Source organism: Aphanomyces astaci, assembly GCF_000520075.1.
Source record: "Aphanomyces astaci strain APO3 unplaced genomic scaffold supercont1.153, whole genome shotgun sequence".
In the NCBI taxonomy this organism is placed as follows: domain Eukaryota; phylum Oomycota; class Saprolegniomycetes; order Saprolegniales; family Verrucalvaceae; genus Aphanomyces; species Aphanomyces astaci.
In genome coordinates, this window is record NW_009798416.1 from 14,712 (window position 1) to 31,349 (window position 16,638).

A 16,638-nucleotide genomic window follows, 5' to 3' on the forward strand; every position below is an offset into this window, starting at 1 on the left:
TGGTCAACAGGAAGGAATGGACGATCATGTATATATTGGTGGTTCGTGTTAATCTAGGTGTATGGCCGGCCAACGGGGGCTGCTATGGAGAGGGATAGATGTATATGGAGAGGGTATATGCATGTATATGGAGAGGGTATGCATGTAGATGGTACTCAGATTGTAAGAATGGATAATGGTTGTCGTTTCATTACCCGGAGGTTCAAACGACGCGCATGATGAATCATCAACGTACTACTACTACTAATATGCAACAATATCGATAAGGTGCGCTCAGACATCCAAGGAAGTAATTAGCCTCTTCCAGCGTGAGCTGTCGGCAAAACACTGCGAATGTTTAAGGGATAAGATCATCATCATCGCGCAACACAAATGTACATATGTAGAGTGTCGAGAGACACTGGTGGGGTCGATGCCTTTCTTACGTGTCGATGGGTGTCGTGGAGAACACAACATGAGTAATCCCCGTTGAGTTAACCCACAAGCTGCCGCACGACGTCGACGTTGCTTGGGGCCAATTGCATAACTGTGGTATGACGAACAGACCTCTCTCGTCGGCATATGCTCCACCCGGAGGCGTCTTCGCAGCGTCCAAAAGAAGCGTTTTGCCTTCACGGCCGGCACTCTCTGCCCTGTGGTCCGGGGAATTTCCCAATCAAGCCGCCATCTTCATGCTGCTTGACTCTGCAATTCTAAATTGTGATCTGAGCAAGAATTGGGATCGAAACCCTCGTTTTGGAACACCAGTCGTTTCCTTTTGTCAAACCATCGTTTCACTAAGTATACAAAACCCAAGTGAAAATACCCATTTGCCATATAAAGTGAAAGCCGCAGTTTGACCACCCACAACTATCCACTGGTCGATACACTCGTACACTTGAAGTTTGTATTGGGGAAGGGGGTAGGGGCAACACTACAGTACTACTACTTCGAAGCACTATTACTCCGAGTATTAATACTGGGAGTAGTATTAATAGTACTGTAGTACTCCTTACTCAGAGTACTAGTATTAGGTACTACTAGTACTTCGAAGTTATACAGATGCAATAGTAAGATGGACAGTCTTACTATTAATACCAGTATAAAGAGTAGTACTTACTACTCCGGAGTACTGTGGTTAGTATGAATACAGTAAGTAATATGTACTACAGTAACTGGTAGTATTAGGTTAATATGGTTGGCGCCGTTGTCTTTTCGTGGCTTTGAAGTCGACGACAATCGATGGAAATCCCCACGTGTCGTTGTCTTGCATGTCGGTGGGACCTTGCTTTTGCGGAGTTTGCAGCGCTTGGACCGTCGTCGTGCGGGCCAGCGACGCGTAAAATGTATCATCGTCCAGATGGCCATCATCTCTTTCGACTTCTGCCAGATGGCCATCATCTCGTTCGTCTTCTGCCAGATGGCCACCATCTCTTTCGTCTTGTTCCTTTTCTTCTTCTTCTTCGTACTGGTCGTCCATCCGCCGCCATCGGTCGGCATCCTCCTCCTCTCCATCTCGACCACTCGCATGACCCACCCAGTCAAACCCCCCTCGAGGCCATTGGACCAACTCGGCCAATTCAAAATCCGACCCCACGGGAATCGAATACTGCTCTCTAATATATAATATATATATGTATTAGAATATATATATACTGTATTAGAATGTATACATGAATCTCTCATGATAATATATATCCAACCACAAGTTCATACTAACGTACTGGGTCTTGGCCAGGGACAGTCGCGCGCGCTGGATCCATCGAAGCACTTGGGGAATAAACTACAATAGACCATCGCATTTCGTGCATATATATTTGGCAGTATGTATTGTATTCTACTATACGTGTGAGAGATCGTACCTTGACCTGACCAGGAGGCAAGACCAGCGCCCTTCCGCCGCCCTTGTCCTTGGCCAGCGTTTGCAGCTTGGTCAATTCAGGCCTCGCCGCCGCCTTCCACTGCACCAGCGCCATCTCTTGCATGTCCTCAACCACAGTTTCCATCCCACTGAGCGCCATCTCCATACTCAGCAGCACCGGACTCAACCGCTGGACGTCGCCCCGCGCGTCCTCGACGGCCGTCTGCTGCCGCCACTTGAGACATCGGTCCACACATGTCACGATCTGCTCGCACAGGACCTGGCACGCCTTGAGCATCAGCGCCATCCTACCCACAATGTTTCTATCATACAATATATATATATATATATTTATGTACCCATCCTATCATAATAAGATATTGTTTGTGTTTACTCTAAACTGGAACGGCATGGAGAATGAATCAACGACACAACCAAATAAATGTACACAAGAATCGTAGGATATATCTAGCCAATCAGATCGCAGGAAACCATCATCAACAAAGTCAAATTAGTGTGTGTGACTTCAATTAGTGTGATATACCAATCACCACCAAACACCTTTTGAACATACAAACAAATCAGAGTAATACAACGAACCTGGATCGATAGATTTGGAGAGTCAGCACAAAAGTAGACCAAATGTTGGGTAAATGGAAGACTATATATAATATATATATATATAGACAAGCGAGAGAAGAGCTTACGTTTTCGAACCGAGTGACGCGTCGACGTCGAGAGCCACGGGGACCATCGCAAAGCTGTCGGCCACGAGCGTAAACCCGACCACGACCTCTGCGAACGGATGCTGCTTATTGGACGACGACGAACCGATGGCCACGACCACGTTATGGGGGATGTGATGCAAAAGGCACTGCCAGAACGCGGCAAACCAGAGCCGAAACGTGTGTCGTGTGAGGCTGCGGTACGTGACGTGGCAGCCGCCGTCAGTCGTCGTCGTCATATCGGTCAGCGCGTCGAGGATTTCCTTTAGATACACGCTCGGGCTCGGGTGCAACACATAGGCCGTGACAAGGGCATGGTGGACATAATACGTGTGACTCGTGAGTGGAACCACCGCCGGCTGCAGCAGCTCCAACGCGCCACAGTGCCGACGACGACGGCTGCTGTTGTGATTGGTCGAGACTTGGGTGGCGGCGATTGGCCGGCCAATATATGGCTTCCACGTGGCCAGCTCCAGCGCCGCATCCGGAAAGACATGGCACGCCACGGACTGCGCGAGGCGGGCGGTGCGGTGGCGGAGCACGGCCGAGTCACCCGCGACCGCCGCCGTCAGATCCAGCAGCCCCACGATCGCCTGCGCATCCTGAAGCTGCTCCGTCGCTTGGTCATACAGCAAATCAAACAAACCAGTTCGAGTTGGACTGGCATCATTGCAACCTGCTGGGGTGACGAATGTGTGACACGGGTACTCGACCAGCAGCCGCAGTATCGCATACAACTGGACCAAGGTCTCGGCGTTGGCGGGCTGGCGGGCGTGGTGGCCATACTCGATCACAAGCTCCGTCCAGTACGATACATGCGGCGTATACACAGTCATGTCGTCGAGACTGGTATGTGTGCCATAGAGTTGCCAGTGAGATGAAGGGGAAGAGGGGGGGGAAGGGGGGGGGTGCAGCATCAGGTACAGCACGTGCAGCGCCGGGGCTGGCAGCGCATGCGTGAGCTCGAGCACCAGGTCCCGACGGAGCATCACCAGCATCTCCATCGTGTCCATGGACATGGCCAGATCGTACGCCGCTTGAAACTGCGCCGCCACGACCTCTCCCAGGGCTTGGGAAGATGAGATTGTCATCATGTGATGGTGTACGCCATTGCACACGCCAATGGCCATGATGACGTGGCACTGCCGCGTGCCGACGCTCTTGTTGTCGTCATCGTTTGAGACCAACAGACTTTGCAACGCAGCCACGCCGTCGTCCTTGTTGGCGTGCAACACGTGCACGACGAGACAGTGTACCATGTCATGCAGAGCATGCAGCGCGTCCATCGGGACGTCGCCGCTGTCGGAAGCATGCAAACCCGCGAACCGATCGATTTGGATGAAAGAAGAAGAGCCCACGACGACGACGACGCCGCGACGCACGAGGGCGGGCACGACCAGCGATAGGCCGCTCGGACGTCGGACACCAGAAGTCACAACGTGGGCGTTCTCGTCGTCGTCGAGCTGCTCGCGATGGTGCAATACGCTCAAGTACGCACAAATGAACGGCACCACCTAAGCAGCATCGCCACCCCATCAGCATCAAGGCTACTCCTGCAGTAGATATATATATATATATATATATCGTATTCTTTCAAGGTTGGCACACGATTCGATGTATATAATATATATATATATACTGCATTGAGTCAAATCCATTCGAAACAGGAGCCGTCGGCAGAATCGAATGTGTTTCGAAAATGAGGAAAGAACCGCTAAGCCAATCAAAGCACGTCCTGTCGAATTTCGGCCAATCCAAACGTTTGACCCAATCCCGCCGCATTGGGCAAAACCACATATATACTGATATTTGTATCCCATAGATTGTACAAGCTTACACGAGATCAAATGGATTCGAACGCTATTTGGCAAATTGGCCCACAAGTCCAAATTTGGGTGAAATGCACAATACATAAAGTTATAATATATATTGTCAATTCGGTTCGAAATTCGGGGCAGATAGGTCATCGATCGACCAATCCAAACCCACAACACGAATCCAGTGGCCAATCAAATTCTCTCTTTCAACTCGAATTCGACTTTTACATTCCAAATTTCGGCCAATATATATATAGAAATCTCGAAATCTTCAAAATCAACGTGATAGCATGTATACCTGCAACGGGGCGGTGTGGAGCAGCCGATGCATCCACGTGGTGATGGCTCGGTCGTCCAACGGCTGCAGCTGCTTGGCGTACGACAGATGCGACGCCAGTAGCATGGCCGTGACCTGAAACATGGACGCAGATGACGTCGCCAAGATGTGCTTTTGGATGGTCAGCAGCACTAGCGCGTACAGCGCCGTTGGATCGCGCGCCACGAGTTGAACCAGCGCAAAGCAGAGCGTGTCTATGACGTGGAGGCACGACAGACCGGCGACGTCCGTCGTGGCACTGAGCGTGTAGATCGTATCTAGAATCACATGGCCAGAGGACGGCGGAAGGGACGTCACGCCGTCGGCGATGCAGATGGCGGCCGCGCGCGGAACGTGCCACCGCAGCGCCTGCTGTTTCGAGGACCTGTCAAATTTAATTATTCGAGGGCACATATCGATTTTGAAAGGTTTACGCGGCCAGCTTATGGCTGTGGCTCGTGAGCGTGAGCAGGCACACGAGCACGTCGTGCTGGAGCGACGACCGCGTGTGCTGCATGACGTAAGCGATGGCGCGCACGCCCGACTGCACGAGGCGGGCGCGGAGGCCGGCGGCGGTGGACTTGTCGAACCCGCACTGGACCACCAGCATGCACAGCTGCATGAACGGATGCACGAGCGTGTGCGACGCCTGCAGCGCCAAGTCGGCGGTCGCGGTCAGCCACACGGCCGTGCACTTGCGGCTGATGCGCGTCAGTGTGGTCCACGCTGTCTATTAGTGTGTGCCATGCCCAATAAGTGACAGAGTTGACAATAGGTGGACAGGAAGGGAGGGGACCATGCTGAATCGTAAGATATGATTCGAAATGGGTGAACAGGTACCGTTGGGTCCTGGGCGTGCAAAAGGACGAGCCAAATGCCGTCGATGGCGGTGAGGGTGTCGGCACTTCGAATGGCGCGAAGGATAAACTTGAGGGAGATGGAGCCTTGGCGAAGGAACGGACCCATAACCTGCGACGAGTGAGGGGGAGCCACGGAAGAGAGAGGAAGGGGTAGGTACCTCGACGACAAGATGGAGCGTGTGCGTCGACAGTTGGTGGCACTGTGCGCGGATGCTTCCGATGAGAGCGTCGCCGTTGGACGATGTCAGCATGGCGAGCATGCCTCGGACGACCACTGGGATGTCGGTTTCGTCGATGCTTGGCATCAAAGTCTAGGGTCGATCGTGAGCAACTGGAGAAAGGACATGGTGTGTACATGGGTCATGTCCACGACGGAATTCTGCTGATCGGGAGTGAGCGGCATGTCTGCTAAGGAACCCATGATGGGCACTACAAGCGCGCTGTCCGATTCCAACAGGTCGCGGTATGCATGGAGGACCAGCGCTGTGCACTCCTTGGACTGGTACGTCAACTACACAGCATGTCACGTGTGAGGAGCGTGAATGTGCATGTGGTGATACCTTGGGAAGATGGTGAATGATGCAGAGACGGTAGTCGGATGTGAAGAGCAGCTCGACCAGTTGCTCGGTGATGTGGGCGTTGGATTGCAGATGCAGACTCATGAGACGAAGGATCGCGTTGACGGCTTCTTCCGAGTCCTCCTGTGACCGAATGCGCTCGATGAGGATATCACTGACCACATCGCTCTCCCGCAGCATCGACGGCGCCACCTCCAGCACATATCGTAAGCTGCCATGCCTTAACGACTCGGCCTTGAGCTCATCTTGCGGCATGGATTTGAATGTTCAAATGTGCATGCGATGATTTGATTGGTCACATCAGTGTATTAATTTATACGATTGCAACAATGCCGCGATTGACTGTGACAATTAATATCCAATTGTTTAATCAAAGGAACCAGACAAATATTTCTGTATAGATGATATTCATCTATTATTTGTATTTTAAATGCAATCAGGTTCAATGATACTTTCGGATAATCATTATCCGGATGCAGCACAGTGGACTTTTGATTTTCGTTGTTGGATGTTCAAGGCACTTGCCGACAGTTGGAAGGCGACCTCCGTGAGTCCATCATGCATCAACGAGTGCCCGGCGTCATGCATGTCTACCTAGGCGCATAAAGAAAAGGGACCCATCGTCTCGGAACCCAAGAGCTTGCCGCCCTCGACCGCCAAAACGCTGGCGAACTTGTCCAATGCACCTCAGAGTGTGTGGAATTCGTTGAAGCGTGTGGTACGCCTACCTTTGTTCCCATTGTACGTATATTCCTTCTCCCACCACGAAAAGGTTCCCGATCGATCAGTCCTCGCCAATGCGACGTCCCAGCTGGGAAAGACACGTGCCGCCGCTGTGGCCCGTCGCGGAATCGATGTGGCGCAGAAAACTGTAGTGGACGCGACGTCGAACGGCGCCAAGTTCCTCCAGGACAAATCCCAGCGCGGCGCGCAAGCCGTACAGAAAGCTGCGGTAGATGCTGCTGCAAAGGGTGTGCAGGCACTCCAGTCCACGACAGCGTCCGCCGCAGCGACGGCAAAGGACTCGGTGTCGTACGTCCATCGCCGCACGACCAAGAAGGCGGTGGATGCCGGTGCAGCGCTCGTCGACTCGTCTTCAGCAGCCTTCCAGCAGACAAAGAACATCCTGCATGCGTCCACCGAGAACCTGCGGGATCCAGGGAAGGCGGCGCGGCGACTGCGCAACCGCGTGGTGTTGCTGGTGCTCTCGGGTGTCTTTGTGTATGGGTTTGCCTCGGCCCTGCCGTCCGCCTTGGCCAAATATGCCGTCGAACGGTCGAAACAACAACCTCCACCGCGTGCTCACTCTAGTAGTACTATCGACGCTCGTTGAACAAAAAAGCACCATCAACCACGCACTCGTGTACTCGTAACGATCAATTTGTTTTCGTCCCTGCACTAGTACTACTACAGTAGTACTACTAGTCATGGAACACCGTCGTTATTTGCGAAGGACAATACTGAGTGCATGGTGGCGTTGCGGGGACTCTGGGAACACGAGTCTAAAATATCAAGTATTGCACATTAATATATATATATATATATATATATATATATAATATATATATCTCATTTCGTACTTGAGAAAGGTGGCTACATCCGCCGCCCCCACTGGTTTCAACACGCCGGTGACCCACTTGTCTTGCACGCCCACCACGGTATCCTCCTACCATATCCCCATGTTTCATTTCCTCCAAACAATAATATATAATCAATCAATCGATCAAAAATATATATATTTCTTCCACCCGACAGGTACATATATAATATATATACCATCATGTGCGTGACAAGGGCAAACTTGGTCCAGTTGTGGACGTGGAGTTCTGCGAGGGCGGCCGTTTCAAACAAGTCGGAGGCGGCGTCGAGATAGAGCTGGAAGAGATGGTGGACGCTGTGCACGGCCTTGAGTGTCGGCGGCGTCGAGAGGAGCGACGTGAGGAGGTGGTTGAGCAGCGGCGCCAGCATGCGCCCGACCACCGCCGCGTACGCGTGCAGACCGCCATCCTTCCACTGCTGCGCGATGCGTTGCAGCTGGAACAGCACCACCTTCAAGCACGTTTCGGCTTGGTTGAACGCCCCGTCTTCGTGTACGTCGGTCCATGGCTAATATCATATATATATATATATATATTATAATAATGACATTTCAGACACTTGGATGACTATTCCACGAGATATATAGACAGTAAAACCACAAGGACAAGGAGGATAATCAAGGCCACTATTTAAGCAGAGTATGAAGACCATTTGGAAAATGGTACATTGTCAAATCGATTCGAAATTGGAGTGCTCCATCGAATATGAGCAGACACTAACCAAATCAATCGATATACGACCAATCAAAACCCACAACACGAATCAAGTAGCCAATCACATCCAACCTACTCTTTGACCAATACAACATTGAATTCGTGTGTGGAAGCTTCCAATTAGTGTGAAACTGGACCAACGTCAGGACAATCAACGAATCAATCGATAGCTTTGACGATTCAGCACAAACGTAGTCCATATGTTGACATATACCGGGGATGTTTCAAGGGACTGGAGCATCTTGTGGGTATGTGTTTTGGCAAAATGCATGACAACGTGCTCCCCAAACTCACGCAGGGGCGGGACGAGGTCGATGAGGCTAACGCCGGGGGGCAGGCCGGCCTTGCGGCGGTACACGGCGGGCAGCATGTGATGTGTGAGGAAGAGGCAGTCGTTGTGCACGAGCATCACGACGCGGGGATCGTGCTCGAGTGCTTCCTTGACCAAACTCGCCATGCCCATGCGGAACAGAGAGACGGCGTCGCGGGCTGTGTGCACCAGCGCCATCCCCACGCCCTGTCCCACGTCTTCATGCGCTGCTTCGTCCAGCAACGCCTCCATCTACTCTCCATCAAAAGTCTAGGAAAGGAACTAGTACTACTAGTACTACTAGTACCTGCGACCACAGCTTGGAGGCACACAGCGACACGCGGAGATTGTTGTTGTCGTTGTCGTTGGGAGCATGTGATTGGCCAGATTTTTTCGACGAGGACTGGCGATGGTGCGATGCTGGCAGGGACGCCACGACCGAGTCCATGTAGTCCTTGTGCATGGACTGGCGGACGTCTACGAGCACGCGGCGCCGCTTCTCGGACGCATACCGCCTAGACATATCCTATGACATGGATCTCATATTGATCGATCGATCGTACGTGTCCAAGTGGTCGAGGAATGTCGACGCCGACACTGTCGTCCACCCAATCGTGTGCATGGACGCATCAAAGCCATGCAACTAGATGATCAGATTAAATAATATATATATATAAAACTAGCAATATATATAAAACTAGCAATATATATAAAACTAGTAATATATAAAACTAGTAATATATATAAAACTAGTAATATATATAAAACTAGTAATATATATAAAACTAGTAATATATATAAAACTAGTAATATATATATATATATATATATACATCTGTACCAGAGGTTGCACGGTGGTTTTGAACGCGGCCAGGTCCGACACAGACGACGGGAGGTTGTGCACAAAGAGCACGAGCAACGGCGTCGACAGGTGCGTGTTCCAGAGCACGTTGCCCAGCAACGACTGGTCGGTCCAATGCGCATGTATAAACTGAAACACTGACAGCACATGCTGCAGCACCTTGGCAAATGAACCAGCGGTCAATGATGAAGATGGAGCGGTGGCGGGGACAAGTGGTGGTGCCGACGATGAAGAGGTCGAAGGAGGCTTGGACAGCAACGTGAGCGTATTCGCATGAATCTGGGGCACGAGCGTCGGATCGGCGACCAGCGGGTGCAGGATGTGACGAAACATCGCGGCGGCCAACGCATCCAGATGGAACGCGAGGCGGTTGGCTGCTTGGAGCGACGCCCAGAGGTTCTGCGGAGGAAACAGCTCGAGTTTGTTGGGACTCGTCACACACACGGCGTCGACCTCGGCGTCCAACAAGCAACGGAGTTGGTTTTGGCGCATGCGGGCCTGGACGCGCATCATGTCCATGACGGGGGAAGAGGGCGAGTCGCGGACGAGACGGTCCATCGCGGACACGTCGGCCGCGGCGACCTCGAACGCGTTCGCGTGCACCTGTGCGTCAAAGTGCTGGAACAGAACGTCCAGTTGGGAAAGGACATGCAGCAGCTGCAGCATCTCGTGCGACTGCTGGATTTGGGTCTGCAACCGCGCTTTCGTGGCGATGGATAGCTGCAGCTAACATGTAGATGACAGAGGTGTGTCACGGAGACGCTTCGTTCGTTTGTTACCTGGTTGTCGTGGTGCGGGGTGTCTGGCTGCAAGTGAGCCACCGTGTCGGTCAAGACAGCCTCGAGTTCCCGCATGCGGATCTGCACTTCGCTTGGACCTTCCCCTTGTCGACACCACTTGGCCGCAAACTGCATCGCTTCGTCAATCGACATACTCGACGACGCATTCGCACTCGAGCCATGGAAGATGCGCACCGCTTCCACGACCCGGGCCTTCAAACTCGCCACTTCTTCATGCAGTTCCCCCAACTTCCTACATCGCCCAGCAATCTATAAGCAAGTTTGTCCTTCAACATCATCGGTTGCCTCTACCGCGTCAACGCTTCCGTCGTCGCGCTCATGACGATGACGGGACTGTAAATACGCGGCAATTCAAACTTCGCGGCGTGTATTATATTTCACAGGTTTGCTTTCGTATAGGATATATATACATACTCATGGGAAATGCATTTCTAGAGAACAATCTCCCACAAGTAAAAGGCGCCGCGTCCACGATATGGTTGGTATGCTACCAGTACATACATATCGTGGATTTACCGACGCACCGGCGCGGCATGATGGCAAGTGACGATGACGGCATGAACAACTGGTGGCTTTGCATGGTAACGTTACGCTGCCTTCTTATACGTGCTGGATGGACGAAACCTTTGTAGGGCATTTCGTTGCTCGTGTACGTGGACGTCCAAGTGAACGCGGTCCTGCGGCCGTACCCGGCGTTGTTCATCGTGACTCCCATCACGTGCATCGTCCTCATGGTGATGGGTCATCTCCTCGCGCGTTTCCCTCGACGTCGCGCGTGTTTTGCGGTTCGTTCGTCCCACGGAATCTTGTGGTATATATCCGTCGATGGTGGTAGATGTCGGTCATGTGCATGATGGCGGTCGTTCTGGTCGTACACACGGTGGTGCATGCTTCGTTCCGGTACAGTCTCATGCAATCCTGCTGCAACCGTCGATGGAGGTAGTAGTTCCATCCTTCCATATATATACAGTATATATGGTAGCACCAAGCAGCAGCCCCACCAAGCCACGTTCAATCCCATGTCTTGCGCCATGACCATGCTCGACTGGTACATGTCTTTGATGTTGTGATATGAATCTCATGGTGGTGTAGTTCGTACAGCATCTTGGCGGGTGTGTTGCACTTGGGCAGTTTGTTTCTGTGTTTGCATGGCATGGTGCGCGCGAGTGTGTTCCACGTAGAAATGTCCATCCACCACTTCCATCTCCAAGCGGCGTTTGACACGTACATGGACCGCCTTTGCTACGTCCACTACATTTGCGTGATTGTGCCCCATCGATCGACGACCCTGGACGAAGCCACGTTGTGAATAAATAATATTCGGTTGTGGTTCTAACAACCCAAGAGAGCTAAATCGGGAGCTCGGCACACGGCTTGCCAATCACGTAAATGTAATCCGTGTGGACGATCACCATGTCCGCGGGCGGGTTTGTGTGGACGTACGGAGGCGTCTTGTCTGTGCCCGAGTGCAAACACCCAATGCAAATCAAGTTCTAACAGCATATCAATATCATGTTCACTTGTGGATGGTCGTACCAGCGCCAGCACTTTGCGAAAACACTCGCCAAACGTTTTGCCATGCAATGACTTGGGCGTTTTCACTTGGAACAACCGTTGCGTGCTACCAAGTATGGTCAACTTTGACATTCGAACGTGCTCTCAATCGAAAATATGAACAATCTGCAGACAAGCGATATATACGACGACCAATCAAAAGCCACAACACGCCCATCAAGTAGCCAATCAAATGATTTCGAAGAATTCCACCTCAAATTTGTAAATTCACATCGGACCCTTTCGACATACAAAAGTCAGTATGCAGAATGATCGATGGATAAAAGTCAGTATGCAGAATGATCGATGGATAGATTCGGCGAAGAATGAACACAAAACGTAGTCCAATAAGTGATGGGTACAACGAAGACAATACTATATGTCATCAACCCCATGTCACACAAACATGTGTGGAACCGTGTCACACACGAGGGTTTAACACCCATACAACAAACGTACTCGGTGTCGGCGGGGCTGCCAAACATGAGCAAGTTGACCGCGGGAATGATGTTGGGCTTTTGGTAGCACTCGCTCATGAGCGAATCGATCATCCCACTCACGTACACGCGACCTGTTACCACGTTAGTGTATATTGCTATGTTTAAACTGGAGTATCAATATCAACACAACCAAAGAAATGTACACAAGAATCATCGGCAGTAGGATATATCTAGCCAATCAGATCGCAGGAAACCACCATCATCAACGTCAAAGTCGTGTGTATAACTTGAATGAGTCCCTTTTTCCATACAAATATTCAGTACAATGAAGATATCGATCGATTTGGCGATTCATACAGCACAAAAGTAGTCCAAACTGTTTGGGTAAAAAACAAAAGTCCCCTCGACACACACACAAAACCCCCCGACCAGCCGTACCCGACGCATACGACAGTTCGCAAATGTGCTCGACGTCGATTTTGCCGTCGCTGTCGTCCTTGTTCGACAAGCTGATGCCGACTTCTTCAGAGTTCCGTCCAGGTTTGGACACGTCCGCGCCGCCGATGCCTTTGAGCGAGACCACGGGGCCAAACATGCGCGTATGGCGGCCGTCGCTGTGTCGGCGTCGGTTCTGATTGGTGCGTCGTTTGACGATGGAGCTCATAAACTTGACGTTGGTGGCTTTGACCAGCTCCACAATCAGGTTGGGCGGCTTGGACGCTGAGCACGCCTCGTTGATGTACCGCACGGTCGTGATGGCGTCGGCGTCGACCATGTTTTCATCGAGGTACTTCCGCTTGGAGCCGGAGCCGGCGAGGATGATGATGGCTGCGGCCGTGTCAATGTGGATGCGGTGAAGGTCGAATGAACTCAGCGGCGACCCCTGCACAAAGAACACGGCCGTGCTGTCGCCCAGGCTGTGAAAGTGGTGCTCCGACATGACGAACGGCGCGATGAACACGATCACCTGCAGCCGCCCCGTCTGGTTGCGCGCGTTGAACTGCCGCAGCGGCACGATGATGTCCCCCAACGACGCCGGAAGCCCCACAATCACCACGTGGTCGTTCAGGTCGTCCGGCAATACCTTGGCCTACATCACACGATCGCATTGAACATAACAACATCCGGATTGCAGGCAAACCACCACATTTCATATATATATATATTATAAACTGGAGTTGATATGGAACATACACAACCAAAAGAAATGTACGGATGTATCGTCAGAAGGATAGATTTAGCCAATCAGATCGCAGGAAACCACCATCCACGTCTCATTAGTGTGTGACTTCAATTAGTGTGACACCAAACACCTTTATACAAAATTCAGTACGATAGATTTGGCGATTCATTCAGCACAAAAGTAGTCCAAAATCTTGGGTTATAAGGAAGGCAATACCAGAAACTCTTTGAACGGCGACGCTTGGCCGAACACGTGCTTGGCGCCGTGGAGACCCTTGACGAGGGCGGACAAGACCGCGGCGTCGGTCGGCTGCTTGGCGTCGTCATCATCTTGAAGCACGGGCAGATTCGACGACGACTTGAGCGCGTTGGGAGTAATTGCAGGACCTGCGGCATCGAGCATTCGAGTCGTGGGGGAAGGAGCGACCGCCGCGGCGGCGGTCACGGCGGCGATTTCAAACGCTTCTTGGATTTTCTCGGCGACGTAGCGCTCCTGCTTGCGCAACGTTTGGCGGAACATGCGGATTTGTTCGAGGGGGTACTCTGCGATTTGATCGGCCACAGACACATTGGACGCGAGGATGTACAGTGTGCAGCAGATGGTCGGGTCCGCCGTCGCCCCCAGCTTAAAGTCCATCGGGGCAAACGTCACGCCCGTGTCCTGCAATTTCAACGGTAAGCTCAACATACCAAAATGGGATAAACACTATCCATGGGAATAGAATGGTAGTAGAATTGTGGCTATTCGGTAGTAGTACAAATTTCCACGCTATTGGCTACTAATCCAGTTTTGAGTAGATTTGATTGGCTCTTACAGTATATTCAACCAATCACAGCTCCAGCGTGATTCAATATTGATTCGACAAACAATTCACAATACTGCGTTACTTTTAACATGACTTCTTTTATTTCAAAATACAGAAGAAATCATATTCAAGCCCCAGGATATATATATATATTCGACAAGGATGTAGCGTTCGACGTACCGTGAGCATCGCGATGGGAACGACTTGGATCGTGCCAAACAGAAACAAAATCAATTCTCGATACGTCAACCCTGAAAACGACCGAGGAATGTCCACGCGGTGGATCTCGTGGAGATACCCTACATACACATCATACGCACACTAGTCATATGGGAGGGTTCAAGCGAGTACCTTTTAGATACGACGTTTCCCAAGAGTCCTTCGGGTACAGCTGGGTCACGGAAGGAGACACGGTGTCGAGGAGGTTGGACAGCAGCGTGGACAGCCCCCACACGGTGCAGTTGAGGCCCAGCACGCCGAGCTTGAGCTTCTCGACGCAGATGACGCCGGTGGCCCCCGACAAGACGCAGTGGCTGATGTTTTGGCTCATAAATACTTGGCTGTACACAGGCACGTTGGCATTCATGCCTCGGAACGCCGCCGTGAGCAGTGTGCAGCTCTGGTCTTCGTTGCTTGGACGGGTCGTGTCCTTGTTCACAAGCACATAACACACGGCGGCCTTGGAGATCATGGCACGATCCAAGTCAAGGTCGTTCATCGCCGACCCGACGATGTACTGCACGCGCGGCTCGTACAGATGAATCACGCGCTGGACATCGTTCGACGGCGCCGTGGGATGCAAAATCACAATCTTTTCATTCCAGTTGGGGTTATCCGGATGGAAAAACTGGCGCAAAAAATTGGCCAGCGTCCCCGCCGAAATGTCGCCGCCGGCCGTGATGATGCCGTGGGTATGCGTTCGATGCTCCTTGTACGAGGACGTGTACCCTGAATGAGTCGAGATGGTCGCGACGAGGCGGTTCACTTGGATCGGCACGAGCACAAACGTCATGAGCATCATCGTGGACGTGGCCAGCCGCGCGAGTCGGCCGCGGGGCGAAATGTCACCGTACCCCAACGTCGAAATGGACACCACGACAAAGTACGTCCAGTCGAAGAATGACAGTTCCTGACACTTACAACAATTGTGGGCGACGTCGGCGTGGAAGCACATATCGTTGCGCGGGCAATCGTACGCGGTGAAATTGTACGAGCAAAACATGAACGAGTCGCACGCGGGGGAGCACTGGTCGAGAATCTGAAGGATCCCAGCCATGGCGATGATGATGCACACGACGGTAAGCGCCGTGGCGGTCATTTGTCGGTTCACAGTGCTCTTGATGAACTTGAGAGCGCGGTACGCCCTGAGGATGCGGATAGTTTTCGCGGCTTGGAGCATGGATGCGATTTGACGCAGCGAGTCCGTTTGCTTGCTGATGTGCGTAAGCATGTCATTGCCCACGACGATCTCAATCACCATCGGCACGAGGGAGATAAAGTCCACAAGGGGAAAGAAGCTCCAGAAGTGACTCATGCGCAGTGGAGATGCATATAGGCGGACCATGTAACTGGAGGAACAACGTCATGATGGTGAGAATGGAGGCATGGATACATGTAGTAGGAGACTTCTTACTCGAGGAGAAAGACCACGCCCAACGTGTGGCTGAGGACTACGAGAACGGACAGTCGTAAGAGTTGAAGTGAGGGGAACGACGCAAATTTGAAAATGAGAGAAAAAGCGCGCGCGAAAACGTACGTTGAACTTCGGTGGGTAGCTTTGGATTGGCCACGTCTTTATTCACGTATATGTACACGGCGACCCAGAAGAGACTCAGGAACACCATGAACATGTCCACAAGGTGCCCTGCGTTGGACTGCTCGAGGTTGCGCAGTGTAAAGTCCCGTCGGGTTTCACCACTGTTCCGGACGAGAAAGAGCAGACCTCGAGATCGAGGGTCCTTGATGTGTTCGATCTGCGGCACCACGGTCATTGCCACGAGGTCGTGGATCGACTGCCGCCGCATGACGGTGTGATCTGGACTCAGACGGCGCTTCTTCGTGGGAGGGACCAGGTCGGAGTGCTTGAGCGGGCCGTCCATCCTTGACGAGAACCCGCTCATGTTGCTTCGGCCGCTCGGTGCGCTCATTCTGCCACCCGTCGGGGAATTAAAGACTACACAGGTGAAACCAACCACTTTTGAAACGTCGCGTTCAATTATAGCGAAGGCGGAACGAA

At 51.9% G+C, this 16,638-nt stretch overlaps 5 protein-coding genes across 8 annotated transcripts; 2 read left to right on the top strand and 3 right to left on the bottom strand.

Moving 5' to 3' along the window:
- Window positions 1-1,145: 1,145 nt before the first annotated feature.
- Window positions 1,146-6,398, bottom strand: H257_18305. 2 transcript variants are annotated; one of them, XM_009847338.1, is made up of 10 exons: window positions 6,119-6,398; window positions 5,914-6,069; window positions 5,717-5,869; window positions 5,539-5,667; window positions 5,133-5,428; window positions 4,681-5,083; window positions 2,548-4,079; window positions 1,842-2,148; window positions 1,704-1,762; window positions 1,146-1,595 (listed from the first exon to the last, which is right to left on the bottom strand). In XM_009847338.1, exons 1-10 carry the CDS (start codon window positions 6,389-6,391, stop codon window positions 1,169-1,171), a joined length of 3,735 nt encoding a protein of 1,244 aa, XP_009845640.1. In that variant the 5' UTR covers window positions 6,392-6,398; the 3' UTR covers window positions 1,146-1,168. The 2 variants fall into 2 exon arrangements, with proteins under 2 accessions (XP_009845640.1, XP_009845641.1); XM_009847339.1 differs by having other exon boundaries at window positions 1,842-2,163; window positions 6,119-6,391.
- Window positions 6,399-6,635: 237 nt separating this feature from the next.
- Window positions 6,636-7,534, top strand: H257_18306 (hypothetical protein). Its single transcript, XM_009847340.1, has 3 exons — window positions 6,636-6,683; window positions 6,735-6,854; window positions 6,909-7,534. The coding sequence occupies exons 1-3, from the start codon at window positions 6,645-6,647 to the stop codon at window positions 7,467-7,469; spliced, it is 720 nt and encodes a 239-aa protein (XP_009845642.1). The 5' UTR covers window positions 6,636-6,644; the 3' UTR covers window positions 7,470-7,534.
- On the bottom strand, window positions 7,496-10,777 carry H257_18307 (hypothetical protein). 3 transcript variants are annotated; one of them, XM_009847341.1, is made up of 9 exons: window positions 10,712-10,777; window positions 10,400-10,652; window positions 9,600-10,340; window positions 9,322-9,401; window positions 9,066-9,273; window positions 8,663-9,010; window positions 7,913-8,242; window positions 7,717-7,802; window positions 7,496-7,638 (listed from the first exon to the last, which is right to left on the bottom strand). In XM_009847341.1, exons 1-9 carry the CDS (start codon window positions 10,738-10,740, stop codon window positions 7,578-7,580), a joined length of 2,136 nt encoding a protein of 711 aa, XP_009845643.1. In that variant the 5' UTR covers window positions 10,741-10,777; the 3' UTR covers window positions 7,496-7,577. The 3 variants fall into 3 exon arrangements, with proteins under 3 accessions (XP_009845643.1, XP_009845645.1, XP_009845644.1); XM_009847343.1 differs by having other exon boundaries at window positions 9,600-10,346; window positions 10,712-10,759; XM_009847342.1 differs by lacking the exons at window positions 7,496-7,638; window positions 7,717-7,802; window positions 7,913-8,242 and having other exon boundaries at window positions 8,539-9,010; window positions 9,600-10,346; window positions 10,712-10,774.
- An 86-nt stretch (window positions 10,778-10,863) lies between these two features.
- On the top strand, window positions 10,864-11,966 carry H257_18308 (hypothetical protein). Its single transcript, XM_009847344.1, has 5 exons — window positions 10,864-11,001; window positions 11,053-11,205; window positions 11,256-11,359; window positions 11,403-11,468; window positions 11,513-11,966. The coding sequence occupies exons 1-5, from the start codon at window positions 10,954-10,956 to the stop codon at window positions 11,727-11,729; spliced, it is 588 nt and encodes a 195-aa protein (XP_009845646.1). The 5' UTR covers window positions 10,864-10,953; the 3' UTR covers window positions 11,730-11,966.
- Window positions 11,191-16,563, bottom strand: H257_18309 (hypothetical protein). The gene is made up of 9 exons (XM_009847345.1): window positions 16,159-16,563; window positions 16,036-16,072; window positions 14,754-15,970; window positions 14,583-14,701; window positions 13,814-14,257; window positions 12,853-13,504; window positions 12,434-12,545; window positions 11,957-12,041; window positions 11,191-11,913 (listed from the first exon to the last, which is right to left on the bottom strand). The coding sequence occupies exons 1-9, from the start codon at window positions 16,547-16,549 to the stop codon at window positions 11,770-11,772; spliced, it is 3,201 nt and encodes a 1,066-aa protein (XP_009845647.1). The 5' UTR covers window positions 16,550-16,563; the 3' UTR covers window positions 11,191-11,769.
- Between the last annotated feature and the right edge of the window lie 75 nt (window positions 16,564-16,638).